Consider the following 23298-nt stretch of genomic DNA (forward strand, 5'->3'; position numbering starts at 1 on the left):
CAAAAAAAAAAATCAATCTGGAAGGGGAAGACCTTCAGGGTTTCCAGCCAGCACAGAAACAATTGCTATTTACACTTGGAAACACAAACAAATGACTGAATTGTGAAGGATCTTTCCCCTCACCTAAAGCTTGAGTGATCAGGTCTTGTTTATTTCTCTGGTCTAACTTTGTCTCAGTCCCACTAAAATCTGGGCCCTAGTGCATTTTCAATAATGACACAAAATAAAATGGAAGTACTAAATACTTTTGTTTCTCTCCTAACAAATATTTCTTTGGGGGGAAAATACAAGTTAAACATGCATCTAAACAAGTAAGAATTTCAAGCAATATGGAACCAAAATCTAGATTTTTTTTTTTAAGAAAGCTAAGCTCAAGGATAGGAATCAGAAGACCTAGTGCTTTATTTCAGAGAAAGCCTCATTTGGGGGGTGCCAACTTTCTGTTTCATATGTTTGTACCTGGAAATGGACATCTGCTTTCTTTCCCTGAAGGACAAATGAATAGTTACTATGTTGCCGGTAAAAAGAACACACAAAATGCTTTCTGAGTTTCGTATTTTTCAATGGACGTTGTCCCTATGCATGCTGTGCTAATGGCACGTTATAATAATAATAATTCTGTGTTACGGCACTTTTCATTTTTAGGAAGAAACTGGTACATATAGTTACAGAATTGACATAACATTCAGTTCTCTTCTCCGTGTGATTCTGGAATTGGTGACTGTGTCTGTAAGCTTGAACATTTTTTTTTATCAGTGACTTCTCTAAAAGGCAGGTGACCCAACGCTGGAAGGGATGGCTAACGCATTGGATGGCAGAATCAGGCTCCAAAGATGTCCCTGGGCTACCACAGTGGACTCAAGCTAGGACAACGAAGCTTAGGAGGAATAAAAAAATTAAACTCCTCAACTACAGGATGGGAGAACGGGTGGCTAAAAAGATCTGAGGACTATCAGTGGACTGCAAGCTCAGTATAAGGGGGAAGGGAACAATCATTTATTAAGCACCTGCTGCGTGCCAGGCTCTGTGAGAAATGATTTACAAATATTATCTCATTTGATAAATTCTATAATTTAGTCCCATTTTATCTTTGAGGAAACTGTGGCAGACAAAGGTTAAGTGACTTGCCTGGGAATCACACAGTTCGTAAGTGCCTGAGGTTATATTTGAACCCAGGTTTTCCTGACTCCAGGCCCAACACTCTATCCATTGCATCACCCAGCTAGCTGTCTCTTGTACTTGTAAAGTACACATATAAAACTTTATACTTATCCTCACAAAATTTCATCTTAACTACGCCCAAAGGGCTATAAAAATGTGCATACCCTTTGACCCAGCAATAGCACTTCTGGGACTATATCCCAAAGAGATCATACAAATGGGGAAAGGACCCACATGTACAAAAATATAAATAGAAGCTCTTTTTCTGGTGACAAAGAATTGGAAATTGAGAGGATGCCCCTCCATTGGGGAATGGCTGAACAAGTTGTAGAATATGAATGTAATGGAATATTATTGTTCTGTAAGAAATGATGAACAGGCTGACTTCAGAAAAACCTGGAGAGACTTGTATGGTCTGATGCTGAGTGAAGTGAGCAGAACCAGGAGAACGCTGTACACAATAACAGCCACACTGTGTGATGACTAACATTGATAAACTTAACCCTTCCCAGCAATACCAGGATCTAACACATCTCCAGAGGCCTCATGATGGAAAGTGCTGTCCACAGCCAAAGAATGAACTATGGAAGTTGAATTGCTATTTTTTTTTCTTCTGTTGAGTTTGTTTCCTCTTTCTGGTGGTTCCTCCTATTGGTTCTAATTGTTACTTACATCACTAATGTGAAAATATGTTTAATAGGAATGTATATGTATAGCCTATATCAGATTGTGCACCATCTTGGGGAGGGTGATGGGGAGGAAGGGGGAGAAAAATTTTAAACTCAAAAGTTTATGGAAGTGATTGTTGATAAATAAAAAAATAATAATAAATTTTTTTTAATTAAAAAAAAAAGAAAGTTAAAAAAAATTTTCATCTTATTAGATTTGGCCCAATAAGCTGAAATCCTTTTTTGGATTCTGCCATCTAATTGCTAACTACTCCTCCTAACATTTTGTCACCTGCAAATTTTATAAGTGTATTGTCTATGCTTTTACCTAAGTCACTAATAAAAATGTTAAGCAGCACAAGGCCGGAGAATCTTCGGGGTCCTTCACTGCACACAGACTTCCTTCAACGCTGACATCAAATCAGTAATGATCTAATAATCTTTATATCTAGCCATTCAATGGGTCCTGAGGCCTCCTGGGATTCTATATACATATAAAATAATATAGATATATACACAGGGGTATAAAACAAGGATTCTATAGAGATACAAAATCAAGCTTTTTAAATCTGTGAGATGTACTAGAACCTAGCTCACCTTTTCTCAAACCCTTCTCTCCATCTGACCACAAAGCTGGCATAACAGGACTCCGCCAAAATCCAGGTAACCTACACGCACCGTTTGGCCCTAATCCACCAATATAGTAACTCGGTCAAAAAAGGAAATAGGAGGCAGTTAGTGGCACAGTGGATAGAGCATTGGCCCTGAAGTCAGGAGGACCTGAGTTCAAATGTGACCTCTGATCAAGTACTTGACACTAGCTGTGTGACCCTCGGCAAGTCACTTAACCCCAATTGCCTAAAAAAAAAAAAATGAAATGGGCTTGGTCTGGGAGGCTGTTAACTGTGCGGGATCTCTGTGGCTCACCAGTCAGCGCTTTAATATGTTCTAAGACTTTGCCAGGAACTGAAGGTGAGTTTGTTGTTCCTCTCTCTTCTTTACAAAAAAAAAAATCAGAATAAACTGAATCCTTGCAGCCTCCCTCTCCTGCTCTCCGTGACCCTTCAGATATCAGACAGTGGAGCAGCAGGTTTATTCTTTTTCTGTTCTATTCTATTCCAACCCCTGTTCTTTCAGGGGCCCAGAATGAAGTCCACACAGACCCAGGGACCTGGATTCATCAAAGGTGACCCAAGGCTCTCCTGCTGGCTTCCTGTGTTTCTTAGAGTATCCTCATTTTAAGGCAAAGTAAGAAATTTAAAAATATACATTAACGTAATAAGTGGATTGAACTCGCAAAATGTTAGAACAACAAAAACCAAGGGGGCGTTTTTGGACAGACGGCACACCAGCTTTCAGCTGCAAAGGGCCCCAGCTCTGGGTCATTTTGGACAAAGAAAAGACTTGATTCTCTCTGCATGTAATATCCAAAAATCTCCACTTCGACTGGCAGAAAGCACACAGCTAAGCACTGTGCTTTCATTCGGGAAGAAAAATGGCAAAGTACTCACACTGGGGGCATAGAACAATGGGGCTGAAGACAGAGGATCCCTGAAACTAAAATTAAAGAGCTGACAGCTACATGGCACAATAGATAGGGCGCTGGACTTTGGAGCCAGGAAGAGTTGAGTTCAAAACCAGCCTCAGACACTTACTAGCTGTGTGACCCTGGCCAAGTCACTTAACCCTGTTTGCCTCAGTTTCCTCATCTGTAAAATGAACTGGAGAAAGAAATGGCAAACCACTCCAGTATCTTTGCCAAGAAAACCCTAAATGAGGTCTCAGGGAGTTGGATATGACAGAAAATGACTGAGCAACACATGGTAGCAGATGGCCTTGGAAAAACATGAGTTAATTAGTATCATTTTGCCTAAATATGATGGAAGGGAGGTAGCTTCCCTGCCTGTAAAGACAAATAATGAACACCAGCCTTTGACCCTGGGGAATCAGGGTCAATCAACGACAAGGCTGTTTGTGGAAGCATCAGGGACCTATAATACCCAACCCTAACTAACAAAGTACTTTGTGAGAAGGCCACAATGTTTATTTGATTTATTCATAGGGTGAAGACTTAGGGATACCCTGACCGTCAGTAAGTGGTGATCTGGCAACAGTCTCAGTTTTACATCACAGATTAAAACAAACAAACACTGTTGATCGAAGTCTACATTCTAGATCCCTAAAGAAAACTTTTCATAAGAGCCTCTTTGTCAAAATGGGCTGATCTCCACCTGAGAAAAACCCCACCTGCAATGCCACCGAGTATTTCATGTGTTTGTCTTCACATCACTTTAAACATAGAGGATTCCAAATAGGTATAAAATAAGGTATTATTATTATTATTATTATTATTATTATTATTATTGCTGTTGTTATTACCTTTTCAAATCTGTGAGATGTTTGAGAGAGCCTGGCAATGTCTTCAAGATCCAGGTAAGAAATGATGCACAGGAGCAGAGTGTCGGAGAGCCGCTCGAGGAAATCATATTTCCCTTTGCACAGATTGGTGACATATTGCAGGATTTTGGAACCGAATATTAAGGCAATTTGAACTGTAATTCAAACAACAGGCATGATTATTAGGCGCTGCTCTTTACGTATAAAGACTGGCTGCTGCCGCCTGGCTCTTAGCTCAGGTAAGGCAGTGGCGCCAGGATGTTCCTCTGGACCTGGTGCTAGGTTACGGGAGTCATCTTCGTCCTTCATTCTGTTGCCTGGGTGACAGAGGCCATCTATCACCAAGCAGCTCTGTAGTGCTGAAAGCTAGGGAAAATCATCTCTCCCCTTACAAGAACACAGGCTCCCTCACAGTTGAACCCTTTCTCTGTTAGGTGGCACCACAGTGCACGGAGCCCCATGCCTGGAGTTGGGAAGGTCTGAGTTCAAATTCAGCCTCAGACACTTCCTAGTTGTGTGACCCTGAACAAGTCACCTAACCTCTTTCTGTCTCAGTTTCCTCATCTGTAAAATAAGAGATAACAGCACCTCCTTGGTAGGGATGTTGTGAGGATCAAATAAGAGATTTGTAAAGCATTTAGCAAAGTGCCTGGCACCTAGTAGGTGCTTAATTAATGCTTGTTGACTGTCTGAGCACCAAGGTTATCTCTATGCTGAAGCCAGTTTCCACCAGGTCAGTGAGTGGACTGCTAAGTTTTCAGTGAGCATGGGAAATCAGTAAATGCAATAAATCAGGGCTTGATTTCATTGTTTTGAAGATCATTTAGATCTAAGGTGGCAGGGAAAAATGTTAATAATTCAGATTAATTTAAAAGTGTATACTACATACATATCTCCCCATCCACCCCTAACTCCCCCAGAGAGCTGTTTGCTAAACATTTAATTGCACACTCCTGTCTCCATGCAATGATAAGGCAAGAAAACAGGACTTTCATGGCAGAATTGTTATTCCACAAATAGTAACCAATCATAAATCATAAAGAATTCTCCTAAATTCCTGTGGTTAATATTATTTTTATGCAGCCAGCCCAAGTTTTTAATTTATTCTCTTCTGTATCTATCAATATAGGTTTGTAGCTCTAGAGGCGGAGTTATCTAACCCAATACCTTTATTTTACAGATAAAGAAATTGAGGTTGGAGAGGTAAAACCTCAGGTCAGCCAGCTATTAAGCGGCTGAGGGAGGACCTGAACCCAGGTCCATTGACTCCATAACCAGGTTTTTGTTTTTACCACTGCTCAGCACAGACCTTATTGCAACCAGGTGACCATCATCCCAGCAGTTTTTCCATGTTCTATTCAGTAACCCTAGTGCGCTTCTCACGTGCACACTGACACTTTCACCTGGAATCAGCTGGATCTGAGGCCCTCACGGCCAATGTTCCCCAGACTGCTGCTCCATCCTCTGCCCCCAGGCTGGGATAGAGGCTGCCTCCAGGGTTCCCCAAGCCCAGTTTGGACAGCTCTCTTTGTAGACCAAAGACAGGCAGGTGCACTCAGCTCTGGGGCTTGATTCTTTACCAACATTTCCAGGGAAGGCTTTGTTTTTCCCTTGGCACTGACTGGCTCATCCCCAAGGCCATTGCCCTGTTTTTCTGAAATCCAGGAAGAAGAATTAGTCAGGAGGCACTTCTATCCCAGCACCTTCAGAAGACCCTCCCATCCCCATGGTCTCTAGGAGGATGGCTCATCCCAGTAGAATATAAGCTCTTTGAGGGCAGGCACCATTTTCTTTTTTGTCTTTCTATTCCTAGAACAATGCTTAGTCAATCAAATTTTTTTTTTTGACTAGGTAAAGAGGCCACTTTCTTCCTTATTTCTTTTCTAGCCTTAATCACTGAATGGGTGTTGCCTCAGTCAAACTGAGACCTGTTGAAGACTTTAACTTAAAAAGGCCAAGGTCTCCCACTGCATAGTGGCCATCTCCAAGTCGTCCTGATCTACATCTCACCACTGGACCCAGATGGCTCAGGAGGAGAAAGTGAGGCTGGTGACTTTGCACGGCCCTCCCTCACTTCAATCCAATCCACTTGTGAGTCATGGCATCACCTCCCTGATGTCATGGTCCTCTTCGAAAACAAAGGACAAACAACAACAACAATGATTAATAAATGTTTATTAAATAGAATTAGATTTATTCCAGAAATAGAATTACTCCAGGATGAAGTCAACCAGAGAGAAGAAAAAGGAATCTGTCTGGCTGCTGAATCTGACTTTACATTGTATGCCTTCATTAATCTCCCAAATTTGAATACCCTCATTAATCTCCTCACTTGACATCACCCTTAATTGATTTCGTGTCTTCTCAAAATATCACACAAATATTCCAGCTTTGCTCTCACTCGGCGAAGCGTTTCTTCACAGCACTAAGATTCTGCATCTGTGTGTGAAACGTATTTTCTCTTTCAGTTCCAAGAAATAAAGAAATAGTTTAAGCAAATTCCGGCTCAATTCTCTGGTATTTCCCTAAATGCACTGCCATGATCAGGTCATGCTTTACTCAAATAAACTGTCAGCAGCCTCCCCCTCCCCCCAATAGCTTTATCTTAACTTTTTGACAGTTCAATTTAGGATAATGCTTCATAAATGCTGTGATCCATAAAATCACAGAATTTTAGGACTGGAAGAGATAATTTGTCCTAAGTCAGTTAATTTTTTTCTTTTTTTGTCATTCAGTTATGTCAGTCACATCTGATTCTTCATGATCCCATCTGGAGTTCTCTTTTTTTCCCCCCCTTTGGCAATTGAGGTTATGTGACTTGCCCAGGGTCACACAGCTAGTAAGTGTTAAGTGTCCGAGTCTGGATTTGAAGTCAGGTCCTGCTGACTCCAGGGCTGGTGCTCTATTCATCGCACCACCTAGCTGCCCCCTATTTGGGGTTTTCTTGGCAAAGATACTGAAGTGGTTTGCCATTTCCTTCTCCAGCTCATTTTACAGATGAGGAAACTGAGGCAAGCAGGGGTAAGTGACTTGCCCAGGGTCACACAGCTAGGAATCTGAATTCAAGAAAAGGAATCTTCCTGACTCCAGGCCTGGCACTTTATCCACTATACTACCTTGCTGTCCCATGGAATTTTTTTTTCTTTTCTAAAAGACTATTAAGTTGGGGGGGGAAACTATATATGTATATATTTTCTTAAAGCTTGGGAGCCCTATGTTCTTATACTATTCGCTGCTAATTTTATATTGATGATTTGAATCAAAGGAAACATAATATTCAGGAAGAATATATTATGCAAATTATTCTTTTACTGCAACTTGATAGCACAAGCTGACTTATCCCCAGAAAGTACTTTTATTATTTGGGTTTAGAGCCAAGAATATTTGGTTTCCGTTAAGATATTTCATGTTTGTTTTGGTATCTGAATTTTTGTAACTTATTTTCAGTGTTGCTATTTCACTAGAGATTTATCGCATTTCCTCCAAAGGTTTCGTTCAGAAGGCATAATGCATTCTTAAATACGATTTTAATTCTGTGTCCATACTTCTTCCCTGTGGAGGGTCAAGGCCAAGGTCAGAACCAAATTAGGACAACAGCAATTGCAACAGTAAAAAATAATTGCCGATATTCAGATATCACTTTGAGGTTTGCGAAGTGTTTGACACACAATTATCTCAGTCTATCCTCGCAACAATCTTGGCAAGGAAGTACCATGCCTATTCTGATTTTACAGATAAGGAAACTGAGATCAAGGGAAAGTGACTCATTTGCCCTTGGCGATGTGACTAGGTAGCTTCAAGGGCAAGGCTCTCCCGACTCCAGTCTGAGCACTCCTTCCTCTAGTCCACATCAGTAAAAGTTACTCAAACTCCACGTCCCTCAGTGTCCTTATGTGGTGGGACCAGATGAGTTCCAACTTCCCTCTTAGCTGAAAAGCTATCATCTACCAAACTGGAGAACTTCATACTGACTTTCCTGTTTGTCCCACTGTCTAAGAGCTCCCCCTAATGTACCTGAAATGGTAATAAAGAGGTTGGTTGACTTGTCCATGGTCACACACGCTCAAGAGGCTGGTAGAGGAGGGCTAAACTCCCATTTATATGGCATGGGTATTTCTACGGGTATTTTATAGGGGTATTAGGACATGAGAAGGGAATGTTTATTTTGAATTATAAACTTAGAAACCGTGAACAAACACCAATACCCAAATTTACAAGGAAGAATTTTTTAAAATATTGTATGTGGAACCATAAGCTTATATTATCTAGTTTGTTTAAAACTATATATTAAGCTATAAATTTAAATTGTTTATATTGATTTTAACAAAGTAATAAAATGCGTTTATTTTTGAATTCTCTTTTGAACTTTTTTGCTTATATTTCTAAACTGTGTTTCCATTATTATTATCATTATTATTTATATTATAATAATTATTATTAATAAGTATAATATTGTTAATATTATCATTTCCTTTTGGGCTAGATATAATTTAATTGGTGTAGGAGGTTCCTTTTGAAAAACTGCTACAATGTACATGAGAATGTTCTCTGAAATTTATCAGATGGCACAGTGGCTAGTACACAACAGGTGCTTAATAAATGTTTATTGGTTGACTGAATGACTGAATGATTGACTTGGAGCCTTACAGAGTTGCCTCTAAAGTGAGAAGTGACTTACCCAGGGTCACCCAGCCCAGAAAAGGGTGGAAGAGTTGGGGGATCTGAGCTGTCGAACGTTGCCTATGTGGTCACACAATTGATTTCTGAGTTGGTTTTGATGAATTTATTTTTTAACCTTTGTTAGGAAGGAAAGGTGTGCTGGGTATGGGGAAGGCATATATTTAGAAATGAATGTGACTGGGAGAAGTAAAGCCCTCCAGTCCTGATTCCAGTCCTCTTCCCCAACTGGGAGGAAATAGACCTCACAGGATCTTTGAGAGGGCTGTTACCTAAAAACAAAAGGCATCCCAAAAGACAGCATGATGATAATGGCTAACATTTACACAGTGCTTGCGATGTGGTAGGTGCTGTGCTAAGCACTTCACAGTAATTATTTCATTTGACCCCCACAACAACCATGGTGCCATTATTATCCCCATTTTATAGATGAGGAAATTCAGGCAAACAGAGTTTAAGTGATTTGCCCTGCGCCAAATAGTATCTGAAGCTGAATTTGAACTCAGCTCTTCCTCCCTTTAGACTCAGCACTCTATCCACTGGGCCACCTAGCTGCCTAGGAGTAGTCACTGCATGACTGCAGTAATGAAAATGATAACATTGAAAGGTGACTGAGGGGCAGCTAGGTGGCACAGTGGAGAGAACTCCAGCCTTCAAGTCAGGAAGACCTGAGTTCAAATCTGGCCTCAGACACTTGACACTTCCTAGCTGTGTGACCCCAGGCAAGTCACTTAACCCCATTGCCTAGTCAAAAAGTAAAAAAATTTAAAATTTAAAATTTTTTTTAAAAAAGGTAACTGAGCTCTGTGTTCAATTGAAATGAATAATTTCAGTCCTGGGAGGCTGACAATAGAACACATCTCCCTCTATGGGAGAGGTAGGAGACCAGGGGTGAGGAATGTAGTTTGTGCTGCCAAATGTAGCTCATTATATTTTGCCTGAATATTTCTTCTTTTTTTGCCAGGATGGAGGGTTCAAATAATGGTGGTAAGTAGAAATGACTGTTGTGTGTAAACAAATAGCAATAATAAAACAATTTTTAAAAAATAAATGTTTATTGCAAAAGTTTTCTTTACCAATCTGTTCTTGGGGGTTTTTTTTTATGTTTTCCTCTAGTTGCACTGCCTTTTTATGGTGAAAAAGCACTTTATTTTTATATAATAAAAATAATCACACCTCTTTATTTGTTGAATAGCTAAGATTTTTCTACCTCTTTCACAATCACGATAGATATAATATTTCATTATCTTACAGTTTTAAATTAAAAAAAAATATTTAGAATTGATCCATTTGGGATTTATTATAGTATTTGGTGTAAGATACAGATTTAATCTCCTTATTTAGCATGCTGGTATTTTCTTCCTGACAGCTTTATTAAATAATGAATTCCTTTCCCAGTTGTTTGTGATCTTGGATTTACCAAACTTTAATCTATCGGATGCACTTGATTCTAGTTCTGGGTTTTCTAATTTGTCCTGATCCATTTTTAAAATTTTTTCATAAAACATCAGATCGTTTCAAGAGTGACTGCTTCATAGTGTAATCTGAGATCAGTCCATGCAAATTCTGTTGCCCTGGAAATTTTTGTCAATTTGTTCTTCCATATACATTTTGTTATTTTAATATGTAGTTCTATGGAGTATACTTATTGGCACTGATTTTCACTGGCACTGAATTATATTTATAGCTTAGCTGAGGTGTTTGGGATTTCAGCTCCAGAGTGAAAAGGGATGTTAAGTATATTGATTCAACCTAGCCATGTGCATTGACTTTTTCCAATTATTTAATTCTTCCTTTATTTTTGTAAAAACTGTTTTATAATTGTATTTATAAAGGTCTTGTGTGTCTTGGTAGATTTCTAACCAAATATTTTATCTATTTTGTTGTTTTTATGAATGCTATTTCCTTTTCTACCAATTTCTTCTGGTTGTGTGAGAAACATGGATAATATTGATGACTTGGAGGGGTCCTCAATAATTATATTAGAATTATTTAGTAAATTTGCTAAAGCTGTTTATTACTTTGACCAATTTCTTTGCTGTGTCAGATGTGGCTTTTTACCTAACTACATAACTATGACCTACAAAACATATTCTATACCTGTGCTTGAACCCTTAATTTGTTTTTCTTCCCTTGCTGCTTTGGCAGCATTTCTAAAACAATGTAAAACTGTAATGGTGAGAGGAGGCAGCCTTGCTCTACCCTTGTCCTTATTAGGAAATCCTCTGGTCTTTTTTCCATCACAAGCGGGAGGAAACTTCTTGGAGAAGAACCAGGTTGGGCCACTTGGCAGTTGGAGGGGATAAGGAAGACTGAGTCTAACTGAGCCAGATACAGTTGTACCGAATATTCTATTGGAATAACCAACCATTCTTAGGACCACCTTTAAATTTTGGTGGTGGAGTAATGCACCTCAAATTCTATGGGAATTAATAGGAAAATTAATTGAATCTATAAACATTCACTTACCTTCTGTGTGCATAACACTCTGCTATGTATTGTAAATGCAAAAGAAACCTAATTGTAACCCTGCGTTAAAAGCCAGAAATCAGAAAACCAGGATCTCAAACTTTCAATATCTTTATGCAAATAAGCTTTGAGCCAGGGATTCTGCATGCTTTAATCTACAGAAACTTGCTTTGTATCTATCTCTTCAGAATCACATGTTTCCTAATGGGTTTGGTGTTTTTTTCCACTAAAGGACGACTTTCTCCAGCCACCAGACAGATAACAAATAGTTTAAATAAACAAGTTATGCACAATGGCAGGAATTTTGATGATGTCATAACTTATTTAATCAAATGTTTTCATATTAAAACTCCACAACTCCTCCCCCCCAAAAAAAACCATTTCTAGTTTATAATATTAAATGACAGAAGGTTTCAGTGAAATGTTGATTACTTGCAGATGCCAATGTAAGTTATCCTGATTTTATGGGAATACATAAAAGTTAGATACGGATGGGATGTAGTTCTGGTGGTGACTCAGTTTCACCAAAAGTCAAATGAAAAGGTTAAATGGGCTAACTGGTCTTTTGTATTCCTTCCACTTCTGAGATTAGCCCTCACTACTACCTTTAATCTGTTCTTTTAAAAAATTATTAATATGTTTTATTTTGATCCAACAGATACTTCTCGGCAAATGCTCAAACACATACCCTACATAGCAATCCTTGAAAAGTTAGTTTATTGACTGTTAATGGGAAGAAGGTATGAGTCCCTTAGCCTTGATGCCATGGTATTAACCCTGAATGTTAGATTTGACCAGAGTTCGTTGCTTCTCAAAGCTGACTTTATTTACATCATTGTGGTCACTGTGTATACTTTTCCCAAAAGACTATTTGATTAGGAATACATTCCAAACATGTATTATCATATGATATATTTTATGTATAAATATAAGATGTATATTTTATACATAAGCTATACATTTTAGATATCTAAAATATAGATTAAAATATGAGATAGGTATTTTTAGAGAAAAAGAAAGCTAGAAAGAGACTTCAAAACATAAGGATTTATGGGAGAGGCAGGGTTGAGTAGCAAAACGGAGTAGAAGGACAGACTATTATGTTTAGAATTAGGAAGACAGGGTTTCACATTTTGCCTCTGACCCTTGCTGAGTGACCTTGATCTACTCACTTCTCTTAACCTCTCTCAGTTTCCTCATGCAAAATGGGAAGGGTAAGACCTCACAGAGTTGTTGTGAGGTTCATATCAGGCGATGCATATAAAGTACCCTGCAAACCTGAAAGCACCATGTGTCAGCTATTATTAAGAAGTGCTAATGATTGATAAAATTACTAGCAAGTTCAACATGTAGGAAGCTTCTATTTAAGGAAATGGTAAGATTCACAATATCAGTAATAAAAGTATTTAATATAGCCAGACTCCCTGAGGAATCAAGGATTCAGTGAGGTTTTTGGTTATGCTTTCTAATAACATTTTAAAGCTATTTTTAAACTTAAGAAACCTGTTTTTAATAAAGCATTAAAGCCAAAGCTACATTTACCTTGATACTCTTGTAATTATGTAGACCTGGGCTATTGGACATTTAGCTATGGTGCCCTGTTTCCCACACCAGCCAATATTCTATTCTTTTTTAAAATATACCAGCATATACAACAGATGTTTGAGAAGGCTTTCCTTCAAAATGGTGCCTCCTAGCATGTGGCTGAGCCACTCAGTGATATCTGAAAGACCATGGGAAACAGAAGAGGGAGAACACAAGATGGGAGAAAGGCAAATGTTCTGATTTTTTTTAAAAAGAGAAGAGGACAGTTTGTAATCTATAGGCCAGAGAGCATGACTTGGACTCTTGAGGGATTACCAAACAGATCATTAAACACTAGGTTGGCAAACATCTAGATAGAGAAGTGGTGATTACAAAGAGCCAGCATAGCTGAATCAAGAGAGTGATGTCAGACTAACCTCATTTCCTTTTCTTGCCAGGATTACTAAGCTACCGAATGAGGGGAATGCATTGGACATAGTTTACCTAGCCAGGGGTGGGGAACCTGAGGCCTGCAGGCCACATGTGGCCCTCTAGGTCCTCAGGCTCGGCCCTTTGACTGAATCCAAACTTTACAGAACAAATCCCCTTAATAAAAGGATTTGTTCTGTAGAACTTGGACTCAGTTAAAAGGCTGCACATGAGGACTTAGAAGGCCACATGTGGCCTCGAGGCTGCAGGTTCCCACCCCACAGACTTCAGCAAAGCTTTTGATCAAAGTATCTCTTACTATTGTGAAGAAGATGGCGAGAAATGCATTCAATCACAACGCAATTAGATGGATGCAAAACCAGCTGGATGGTGGGACTCAGAGAAGAGTTCAATGTCACTGCAGCAGGAGGTCTCCAGTAGAGAGCCCTAAGGATCTGTGCTTGGCCCTACAGTGTTTAGCAGTTTTTATCAGTCAGAGAAGATGTGTTCATCGAATTGGCAAATGATACCAAGCTGGGAGGGATGGTTAACACACAAGATGATGGAATCAAAATCTAAAATGTTCTTGAGGTCGGTAATAAGAGGAAATTCAATAGGGATAAATGTACGGTCTTTCTGAAGAAGATCTAGGCGATATTGTAGACTCCAAGCTCAGTATGGGTCAACAGTGTGATGTAGCTGCCAAAAAATGAAGGTAGTCTTGGGCTACAGTTGGGAAGACATAACTTTCCAGGAAGGAGAAGGTAATAATCCTACTGGACTCTGCCCTCCCCAGACTTCATCTGGAGGGTTAACAGCGCTTCGTTGTGGACCCCACAGCTGAGGCACGTTGATAAGTCATAGAGCGTACAGGGAAGGACAACCAGGGTGGTGAAGACCTCTGACTCCATGTCACATGAAGGTAAACGGAGGGAACTGGGAGTATTTAGCTTGGAGACATGCTGGCTGACTTCAATATTTAAGGGGCAATCGTGTAAGAGGCATTGCGTTTGTTCCGTCTGGCCCTGGGAGTCAAAGCAGAAGGGAGAGGGAGTTGCAGGAGAAGCTTCCTAATAATTAGCGCTTTCCCAAAGTGCAGTGGGTTTCCCTTCCTTGGAGATCTCCTAGCAAAGGCTGGATGGCCACTTGTCCAGGGTGTCATACTGCGGATTCCTTCTGTGCATTGGTTAGTTGGACTGGACGACCCCTGAGGTCCCTTTAAATCCAAATTCCATGACTCTGTGACCACACGTATTTCCTAGATGTACACAACCAAAGAGATGACTTTTGTCAATGCTCCTCTGATGATCCATATCAAGCATGGCACAAAATGGGAAAATACGCCAGTGAGAAGTCACGGAGGATGGCATGGAGGATGACCTTCCCAGGGCGCAAGGGGAAGAGTGATTCCTTCCATATTCTGGGCATCCCTCCATATGCCCTTGTTTGAGATGACACCATGCTGATTTTCATCACCTCTGATAGCAAGGCAGAGCCTTCTCCATAAACTACTCAAAACAACTCAAAAGAATCTGGTCTATTGGGGCAGAGATAGGTGGTGCAGTGGATGGAGCACTGGCCCTGGAGTCAGGAGGACCTGAGTTCAAATCCAGCTTCAGACACTTGATACTTACTAGCTGTGTGACCCTGGGCAACTCACTTTAACCCTACTGCCTAGGGAAAAAAAAAAAAAAGAATCTGGCCTATTAATCTACAGGACAAAAACCAGATGGGATGGATGATGAATGCCTATGGTTCAGAATATCTCATGTATTTGGATAAGCAGACCAATAAGTTAGTATATTAGTACATATATCCTAGAAAGTCATCGCATTTGAGTGGGCCTAACATCAGAGAAGGAAAAAAAAAAAAGTCAGGCTAGATTATATTGGGGAAATTGCTCCATTTTTTTTCAATCACCTCAAGTGGTTCCCTTGAAGATGAAAAACAATTTTCTTACATGAGTGTTTTCCTAGTGATGTTAGAGGGCTACAGATCATAAGATACCATTATAGCCAAAGAATCAAAATCTAGGTAGATCAAAAGGCAAAAGAGGGAAGATTGGTGGGCATAAATCTGCAGCAATGCATTACCAAGGTTGACTGTGTGCAATCAGTGGTCTAAGAGTCACGCATTATCACAGAGATATATCATCAGAAAAAGTGGGCCAGCCACGTCGTGAGAGGGAGAGGCCCAGAGACCCAACCTGGGGGCCCACTGGTGAGGGTGTTTCCAGGGAGCAGCTCCCTCCAGCTGGGCTGGTCTGCACCTCTTCTCGGAAGGTTGCCTGGAGCACTGAGAGGTTCAGGGCTTTCTTCGGTCACAGAGTCAATAGGTTTCAGAGCTAGGACTTGAATAAGTCTTCCTGGCTCTGAGGCCAGCCCTCTCTCCACTACCCCACAAACCAGGTAGCTTCATTGCTGCACCGAAACTCGTGTAATGTTAAATAGAGGAAGGGGAAGGCTTCCGGTGTATTGAATGGATCCTCTGAGGAGGACTGGTAGGAATACACGGACAGGAACGGCCCCAGATGAGGCATGGACGAGTCATGATGTGAACTGGTGGAGGCCCTCCCCAAACCAAGGAGAACACAGCTCCACCAACGCATTGTTTTGAAACATAATACATTTGTCTCTTCTTAATAATACCTAACTTTATATAGCATTATGGGCAGCTAGGTGGTGCAGTAGAAAGAGCCCCAGGCCTAGAGTGAGAAAGGCATGAGTTCAAATTTGGCCTCAGACACTTCCTAGCTATGTGACTCTGTGCAAGTCACCTAACTCCATTTGCCTCAGTTTCCTCATCTGTAAAATAAGCTGGAGAGGGAAATGGCAAACCACTCCAGAATCTCTCTAAAGAAAACCCAAAATGGGGTCACAAAGAGTCAGAGACGATTCAACAACAACAACATAGCACTTTAAAGTCTTTTAAGTACTTTACAAATATTATCTCATGTTATCCTCACTCTGGGAGGTAGCTGCTATTATTATCTCCTTTTTTTTTTTTTTGGCTAGGCAATGGGGTTAAGTGACTTGCCCAGGGTCACACAGCTAGTAAGTGTCAAGTGTTTGGTCTGAGGCCACATTTGAGCTCAGGTTCTCCCGAATCCAGGGCTGGTGCTCTATCCACTGCACCACCTAGCTGCCCTGATATTATCTTCATTTTACAGGTAAGGAAACTGAGTGAGATACAGGTTAAAGTGACTTGCCTGGAGCCACAGAGCTACTAAGTACCTGTGCTGCATTTGACCTCAGATCTTCCTCACTCAGGATCTAATGCTATATCTACCACACAACCAATCTGCCTTGTCAAAGCATTATTTAATGAAAAAGAACAGGTTCCAAGTATCATTCCTATACCTTACCATGAAGATTCACATCATCCAAGAAGTCTTCATAGCACTCTTTAGTTACTCCAGGTCTGTTCGTACGGTAGTCATTCCTCAGGGAGATCCTCCACCATCTAAAGATGACCTGTGAAGAGAGCGGCGGTGACGCTGGCCAAGAGTCATTGTCAATGCTGGTGGACTGAAATACAGGTTTCCAGTTGTATAAACTATTGTATTAACACTACATTATTACTGCGGTAACTTGAGTGGCCAACAGCATATGAAAAGAGAAGGGAACTAGATAGATAGAGACCTGGCTTGTCTACTGGCTGACTGTTTTACCTTGGAAAAGTCACTGAATTTCTCAAGTCTACTGAGATCTATAGCTATTCAATAGTATCATACAAGATTCCTTCACAGATGCAACACTAAGTTAATTTTGCTGGACAATTTTCTGATTATCCATAGTAAGTGCTATGTAAACCAGGGCTACGGATGCCCAAGAAAAGTAACTGTCCCCACCAGAACACAAGTCAAAGAGAGGCAGGTGGTGCAGCGCTCTGGAAGCTCCCAGAGTAGACGGCATCGTGACACCCAATGTCTGCAGAATGATGGGTGGACTAGATCTCCCAGATCACTTTCAACTTTAATATTCTATGATTCCCAACCCTTCTTCATGCTAACGCCTTCCCTCTTTTAAGTATCTCCTCTTTCTCCTGCCTATTGCTTATTTGTCTATGTTTGCTTGCTTGTTGGTAGACTGTGAGCTCCTTGAGGGCAGGTGTACTCTTTTGCCTCTTCTGGTAGTCTTGATGATTAGCACAGTGCCTGGCACACAGTAGGCGCTTAATAAATGTTTACTGATTGATGCTTCTATGATCTTAAGTGTGTATCAAATATCGGATGTAGATAATAATACCAAATTTGATACAATGTCCAATCATGTGCTTGTACACATCTGTATTTTGCTTCAGGAGATCTGTGAAACTGCCTTAGCCTTGCCAGGCAGAGACAGAGCAGTCAAAGGCAATACCGGTTTAGAATATAAATCGTAAAAACACTGTGGAAAAGGATGGCAAAAGATTATAGGCCATGTAGGCTCATGAAATGGAATGAGAAACAAATTTAAAGAAAACTTGGTGAGAGATCCTTCTAAACAGAATCATCTCCTCCAGGGCGGGGACTGCCTTTCGCCTCCTTTTGTACTCCCAGCACTTAGCCTAGTTCCTGGCACTTAGTAGGTGCTTAATAAGTGTTCATTGATTGACCATCCCAACAGCATTCATAGATGAAACTGGAAGAACAAAAGAAAGATAGAAAATATCTGCAAAGACAGTGACCCCACATTCAAGGCAGCCAACTAACTCTGTAGTGGACAGAGTCAGAGAGACCTGAACTCCAATTTGGCCTCAGATACTTACTGGCTTGTGTGACCCTAGGCAAGTCACTTAATGTCTCTCACTCTCAGTTTCCTCATCTGTAAAAAGGGGAAAATAATAGCATGTACCAACTAGGGTTGATATGAGGATAAAATGAAATAGCATATGTGGCATGTTTTGTAAACCTTAAAGCACTATATTAATAATAACAGTAATAAGAGGAAATTCCCTCTCCCAATGCAAATTAGCAACCACTCTGCAATTTGTAATCTTAAAATATTGTACTGAAAGATTAAGAGACCCTCGCTCAGGGTTGAAAAGTCAGTTTGTCCCCAAGTCATACTAATTCTAGGGTTTTGCACTACTGAGTCAAATGCATTTTTTTTTTTTACAGCTAACTTAAAGATAGAGGGCACTATGACTCAGTGGGTGAGAGCCGGTCTTAAGAGTTAGTATGACCTGGGCACAAATTGACTATTTGACCTTGGAAGAAGGCATCTTCTAGGCATATATTAGAATCATAGAAGATACCACGAAAGATACACTATAACTTCAACTCCCCTCTGATTTTTAATATCAGGGGAAGCAGAAAACAAGGAGATATAAACTCATCAAAGCTGTTTGCCATTGTCATGGCGAGGGTCCAACATACAGCGTGAATCAGAGAGGGATTCCCTATGAATGGTGAGGCCCCACAGATGGTCCTGCTTCTGGATAACATTGTACTAATTACATCAAGTCCAGTGTCTCCTAAATGAGACGTAAAATCAATCAAAGTAACTTGGCTTATCAAACCCACAGAAAAGTCGAGTATGCCTAATACTCAAATACTTCTTATGTCGAAGAATGCTTATTGTCAAGACTATGATACAGATTTGGATGGACAAACTTACAGTCCTCATCTATCCACATACAGGCACTGCAAGTCTTGACAAGGGTGTCTTTGGAAGACTGCAGAGTCGTTTAAATGACTCTTGAGATTCTCCTTAAAACATCTTTTTGCTTTCTTTAAACATTAATACCCTTCCACTGACTGTATGGTTATAAGACATGGAATTACACAGGCGGTGTGAAGGATGGAAGGAGAGGTGTATGACTAGGAAACAAGGTGAGATGAGTACGTGATGAAAGTGAGAGACAACCAATTGTAGAGCTCATGTGTCTGCCAATAATAATGGCAATAACAGCCATCATTAATGTATCGTTCTACAACCTGGCACACCATAACATTCTACACCCTGGTGTTTTGTGGCAGTGAGTAGCCTGGGATGACTGAAAAGTGCTTGGCCTTGATGTGGTCATCAAAGAGCTATCCACAAATGCGAGCATCCAGAGCTCCTCACCACCGGCTCCTTCTTCATTTGTACTTGACATGACAGTGACAGATGATATCTTTCTTGAGCATACATAGCCCTGGTTTATATCTCACTTGATATGGATAATCAGAAAATTGTTCAGCAAAATTAACTTTGCACTCACATCAATTAAGGAAACTTGTATATTACCAATATCTGTATGGAAGATGCCTTGCCGGAGAGCTTTTAGAGCTGAGATTTGCTCTATTGAATCAATTTTTTTGGTAATCAATAGGCAACAAATGAAGAGGTCTTATATTCTCTATGCCTTTTGATCAGTAATGTGACTGAAACAAAGGAAAATCACTCCTATTTTCATCAAGGTACCTTTTATATGTGTGTAAGCCATTTTCATAAGAATGTTATAAATGAGAAAGCAGGCACAAAGTCATCATGTCCCCTCAGTGGTCTTTTGTTGGATAATAATACTATGATTTTTTCCCCCTGTTTTTTAGTATCTTCCTCTCTCTGAGCCATCTCAAAAAATCAATTCTTGTGTTATCTTTAAAATCTTATCCAGTAGATATTTATTTGTATACTTAGTCAAGTCCATCTACTCTTTCCAGTTTTATCTTCTTAAGGACCTCTCCTATTCTTCATGCTGTGCAGTGCAGGGGATTTCTAGGGTCTAAGAGCGGAAATGTCATCAGTGATGGCGGTAGTCGGTATATCCCTGGATATGCTACAAATCCAGGATATGCTACTTACCAGCTAAGAGACCTTAAAAATGACGCCTGATCTTTCTAGCCCGTGATTCCTCATCTACAAAAAGGTCCTTTCAGGCTCTGACTCCCATAATCCTCATTTTAGAGGAAACTCAGAACCAATGAAATGAAAACAATTTGTTGAAGGTTACATGGCTGTTAAGTGGGAGAGGCAGAGAGTGTCTCCAATACCAATGTGCCCTTTCTAGTTCTGTTTATTGGCAATTAGGGCCTAGATGTCATACTTCCCAGACAATCTCAATTGTAATGGAACTACTTGACTATGCCTTTAAAAGTTTTCATTCTGTAAGTTTAGTAGTAGGCATTCAACATGCGTACAATTTTCAGTTGGCATTTTTCATAGATGATCCATTGTTTGGAAAAAAGTTGGCTTCACTATTTGATCTCTGCTCAGCGAGTGTTCCAAACCTCTCTCCTTAAACCCCCGTGTCTGTCTGCAACCCATATTTTCTCTGCTGGTGACCTTACCTTCTACTGTCCTGAGACAACTGAGGCCACCCTTTGTGAGCTCCCACTCTGACTTCTGCCATCTTCTACACATCAAAATCGCCCTTCACTCTATTCTCAGAAAGTGAGATAAGCTTATCCGCTCCACTCGTGTCCTTGGCCACAATGCTTCTGGTATCTTCTGGGACCTTGCCACGTAACTCACTCTGTTAAATCTGGAATCTCAAGACAGGCCATTGTGGAGGAGGAGGAGAGTCTCAAAACAAGCACCATAACCAAGTGTGACTGAAAGAGACATCCATCCTCTGCATTGCCTCACAAGATGGCACCTGGTACTGACAACAGGATATTTTTAATAAAGTCTATTCAGGCACACTTTCTCTGCGCTGATGGCTTCCTTCCTAGTTAAAGAATTGCAGGAGATAGATACAAAGACACCAAAGCAGAGACATTTCTCCTTGAGACACCCAGACCAGGCAATACCACTCCAACCCCTACATCCTAAAAGCTCTCACACTTACTCAGTAATGAACCCAATCAACCTAAAGGTAAAAAAGTCAGCCAGCCTACTTAAAGCCACTGTGTATCACTAAAAGCTCATTCTCAGGGAGCCCTCATCCATTTGGGCTCTGTCACTTTGCCCTACCTGTGTGATGGACTGATTATACACTCTGCCACTACTGCTGAGCAGAAAAGAGGGCTACCTCTCTGATGTTAGTGCTAATTCAATTTAATTCAGCTCCCCAAGCATTTACTAAATGCCAGCTATGTGGTGGTGCTGGGGTTCAAAGATACATAGCCCAAGCTGAACCTGTTCTCAAGGAGCTTAGGTACTGGGAGAACAAACATGCACATAATTAAGTCTATAAGACTTTTTTGTCTATAAAACAGAAGTCTATATCATGAGTAAGGAGTTGTGATGGTGCAGGGTACAATTCAACTGTGGGTTTAGTACCTCAATACACTGCACAGTGGTATGAGCATAATGACATCAGTCATCATGGGACACCTCCTCCCCTCGCCACTTACATTCCCGCCCCCCCCACCTCCTCCAAAAAAGATTCTTCCTTAACAAAGGAATTTGTACTGGTGAAAAGTAGTTTATATTAGCTATTGTCAATAATAATAGCTAGCATGTATAGCTAGGTGGCACAGTAGCTACAGTGCCGGGACTGGAGTCAAGAGTTCAAATGTGGCCTCAGACGCTTACTTGATGTGCAACTTTGGGGAAGTCACCTAACCCTGATTGCCTCAGTTTCCTCATTTGTAAAATGAGCTGGAGAAGGAAATGGCAAACCACCCCAGTATCTTGCCAAGAAAAATCCAATGGGGCCATGAAGGGTTGGACACAACTTAAAAATGACTTAATGACAACATAGAACATTTTAAGGTAAGCAGAACGCTTGACCTATATTATCTCATTTGATTCTCACAACAAGCCTGTGACAACACTGTCATTATGGTGCCCCTCTACTGGGGCCCACCTTTCCCCTGACCTTCATGGTGGTACCAGTTGGACTCTCCGGGGAATGGGCCACGCTCTCTTCGGCCACAACTAAACCCACGGTTGAATTGTACCCTGCACCACCACAACTCCCTACTCATGCTATAGACTTTTGTTTTATAGACAAAAAGGTCTAACAGGCTTAAGTGAGTTAGGTATTTTCCCCATTTTGCAGATTTGGAAACTGAAGCAGATAGAAGTTAAGTGACTTGTCCAGGGCCACATAACTAGTAAGTATTGGAGGCAGAATGTGAACTCAGGCTTTCCTGCCTCCAAGCCCAGTACTGTCTCCACCACGTTATCTGGCTGCCAAAATGATGATAATCACAAGTCACATTTATATGTAGTACTTTCTGGTTTACAAAGTCCTTTCTTGACAACACCACCAGATGTTAGGTTGTGCAAATATATTACAGATGGGTTAGAGATTCAAATTACAGTTATCTCTTCTATATCAGGGGGACCATGGCACAGTGCCCCCATGATTTGGAAAATCCGAGTAAAATCCCTTTGTACCAGAGAAGTCTGATTTTGTTCTTTTTCTTTTATGGGGTATTTACAGTACTTGTAAGACTTGGGTTGATATTATACAATTCTATACATATATTTTGTGCATTTCTGAGTTTCTAAACTTTTTCTGTGTTGTCTGCTGGCCTTTGTGTGTTGGTCTGCGGCTTCTTCAAACCCCCCCCCCAAATTCTCATTTAATTTCTTATACCAACCCGCAACCTATGGAAATGGCGACGGGGAAAGTCGAGATGTGGAAGGCATAACTGTACCTGTCCAAGGTTGCAAGGACACCAGTTAGCACCAGAGCTGATATTTGAACTCCAGGGTTTTTTGACTCCGTAGTCACTGATCTTTTGACCACAAACTATCTCTTTTGTGTTTGTGGAACCTGCCATAGGAAACTTCAAGTGAAGAAATTCCCTGGCTAGATGAAGACCATTCTCTATAGGTCCTAGAGAGTTATCCCCTGGCCTCCCATATCTATCTGCCCTCTCCCATCTGCCTAGGAGAGAAGAATTCAGAGAAGAATGGGAAAACTCACACAAACAGCTGCAGAGTAAAGTCAGCTGACCCAGGAAAACAATCTACACATGGTCAATAAGAATGGAAATGGAGATAACAGACAAAAATCCCTCCCAGAATGCTACTTGATGACATTAGGCATACCCATAATGATTTCTCGATTGGCCTGAAAGAAAAGATGAGAAAAATACATGTTCCTTCCT

General features: G+C 40.6%; 1 protein-coding gene across 1 annotated transcript in view; it reads right to left on the bottom strand.

Moving 5' to 3' along the window:
* FBXO36 (F-box protein 36) overlaps window positions 1-23298 on the bottom strand; it is an 87330-nt gene that overhangs the window by 14278 nt on the left and 49754 nt on the right. The window contains exons 2-3 of the mRNA XM_020970938.2: window positions 16690-16798; window positions 4209-4381 (exon numbers count right to left, since the gene is read on the bottom strand). Coding sequence (XP_020826597.1) covers window positions 4209-4381; window positions 16690-16798 — 282 coding nt within the window. The remainder of the gene's footprint in view (window positions 1-4208; window positions 4382-16689; window positions 16799-23298) is intronic.

Source organism: Phascolarctos cinereus, unplaced genomic scaffold (assembly GCF_003287225.1).
Source record: "Phascolarctos cinereus isolate Bilbo 61053 unplaced genomic scaffold, phaCin_HiC Scaffold_7;HRSCAF=346, whole genome shotgun sequence".
Classification (NCBI taxonomy): Eukaryota; Metazoa; Chordata; class Mammalia; order Diprotodontia; family Phascolarctidae; genus Phascolarctos; species Phascolarctos cinereus.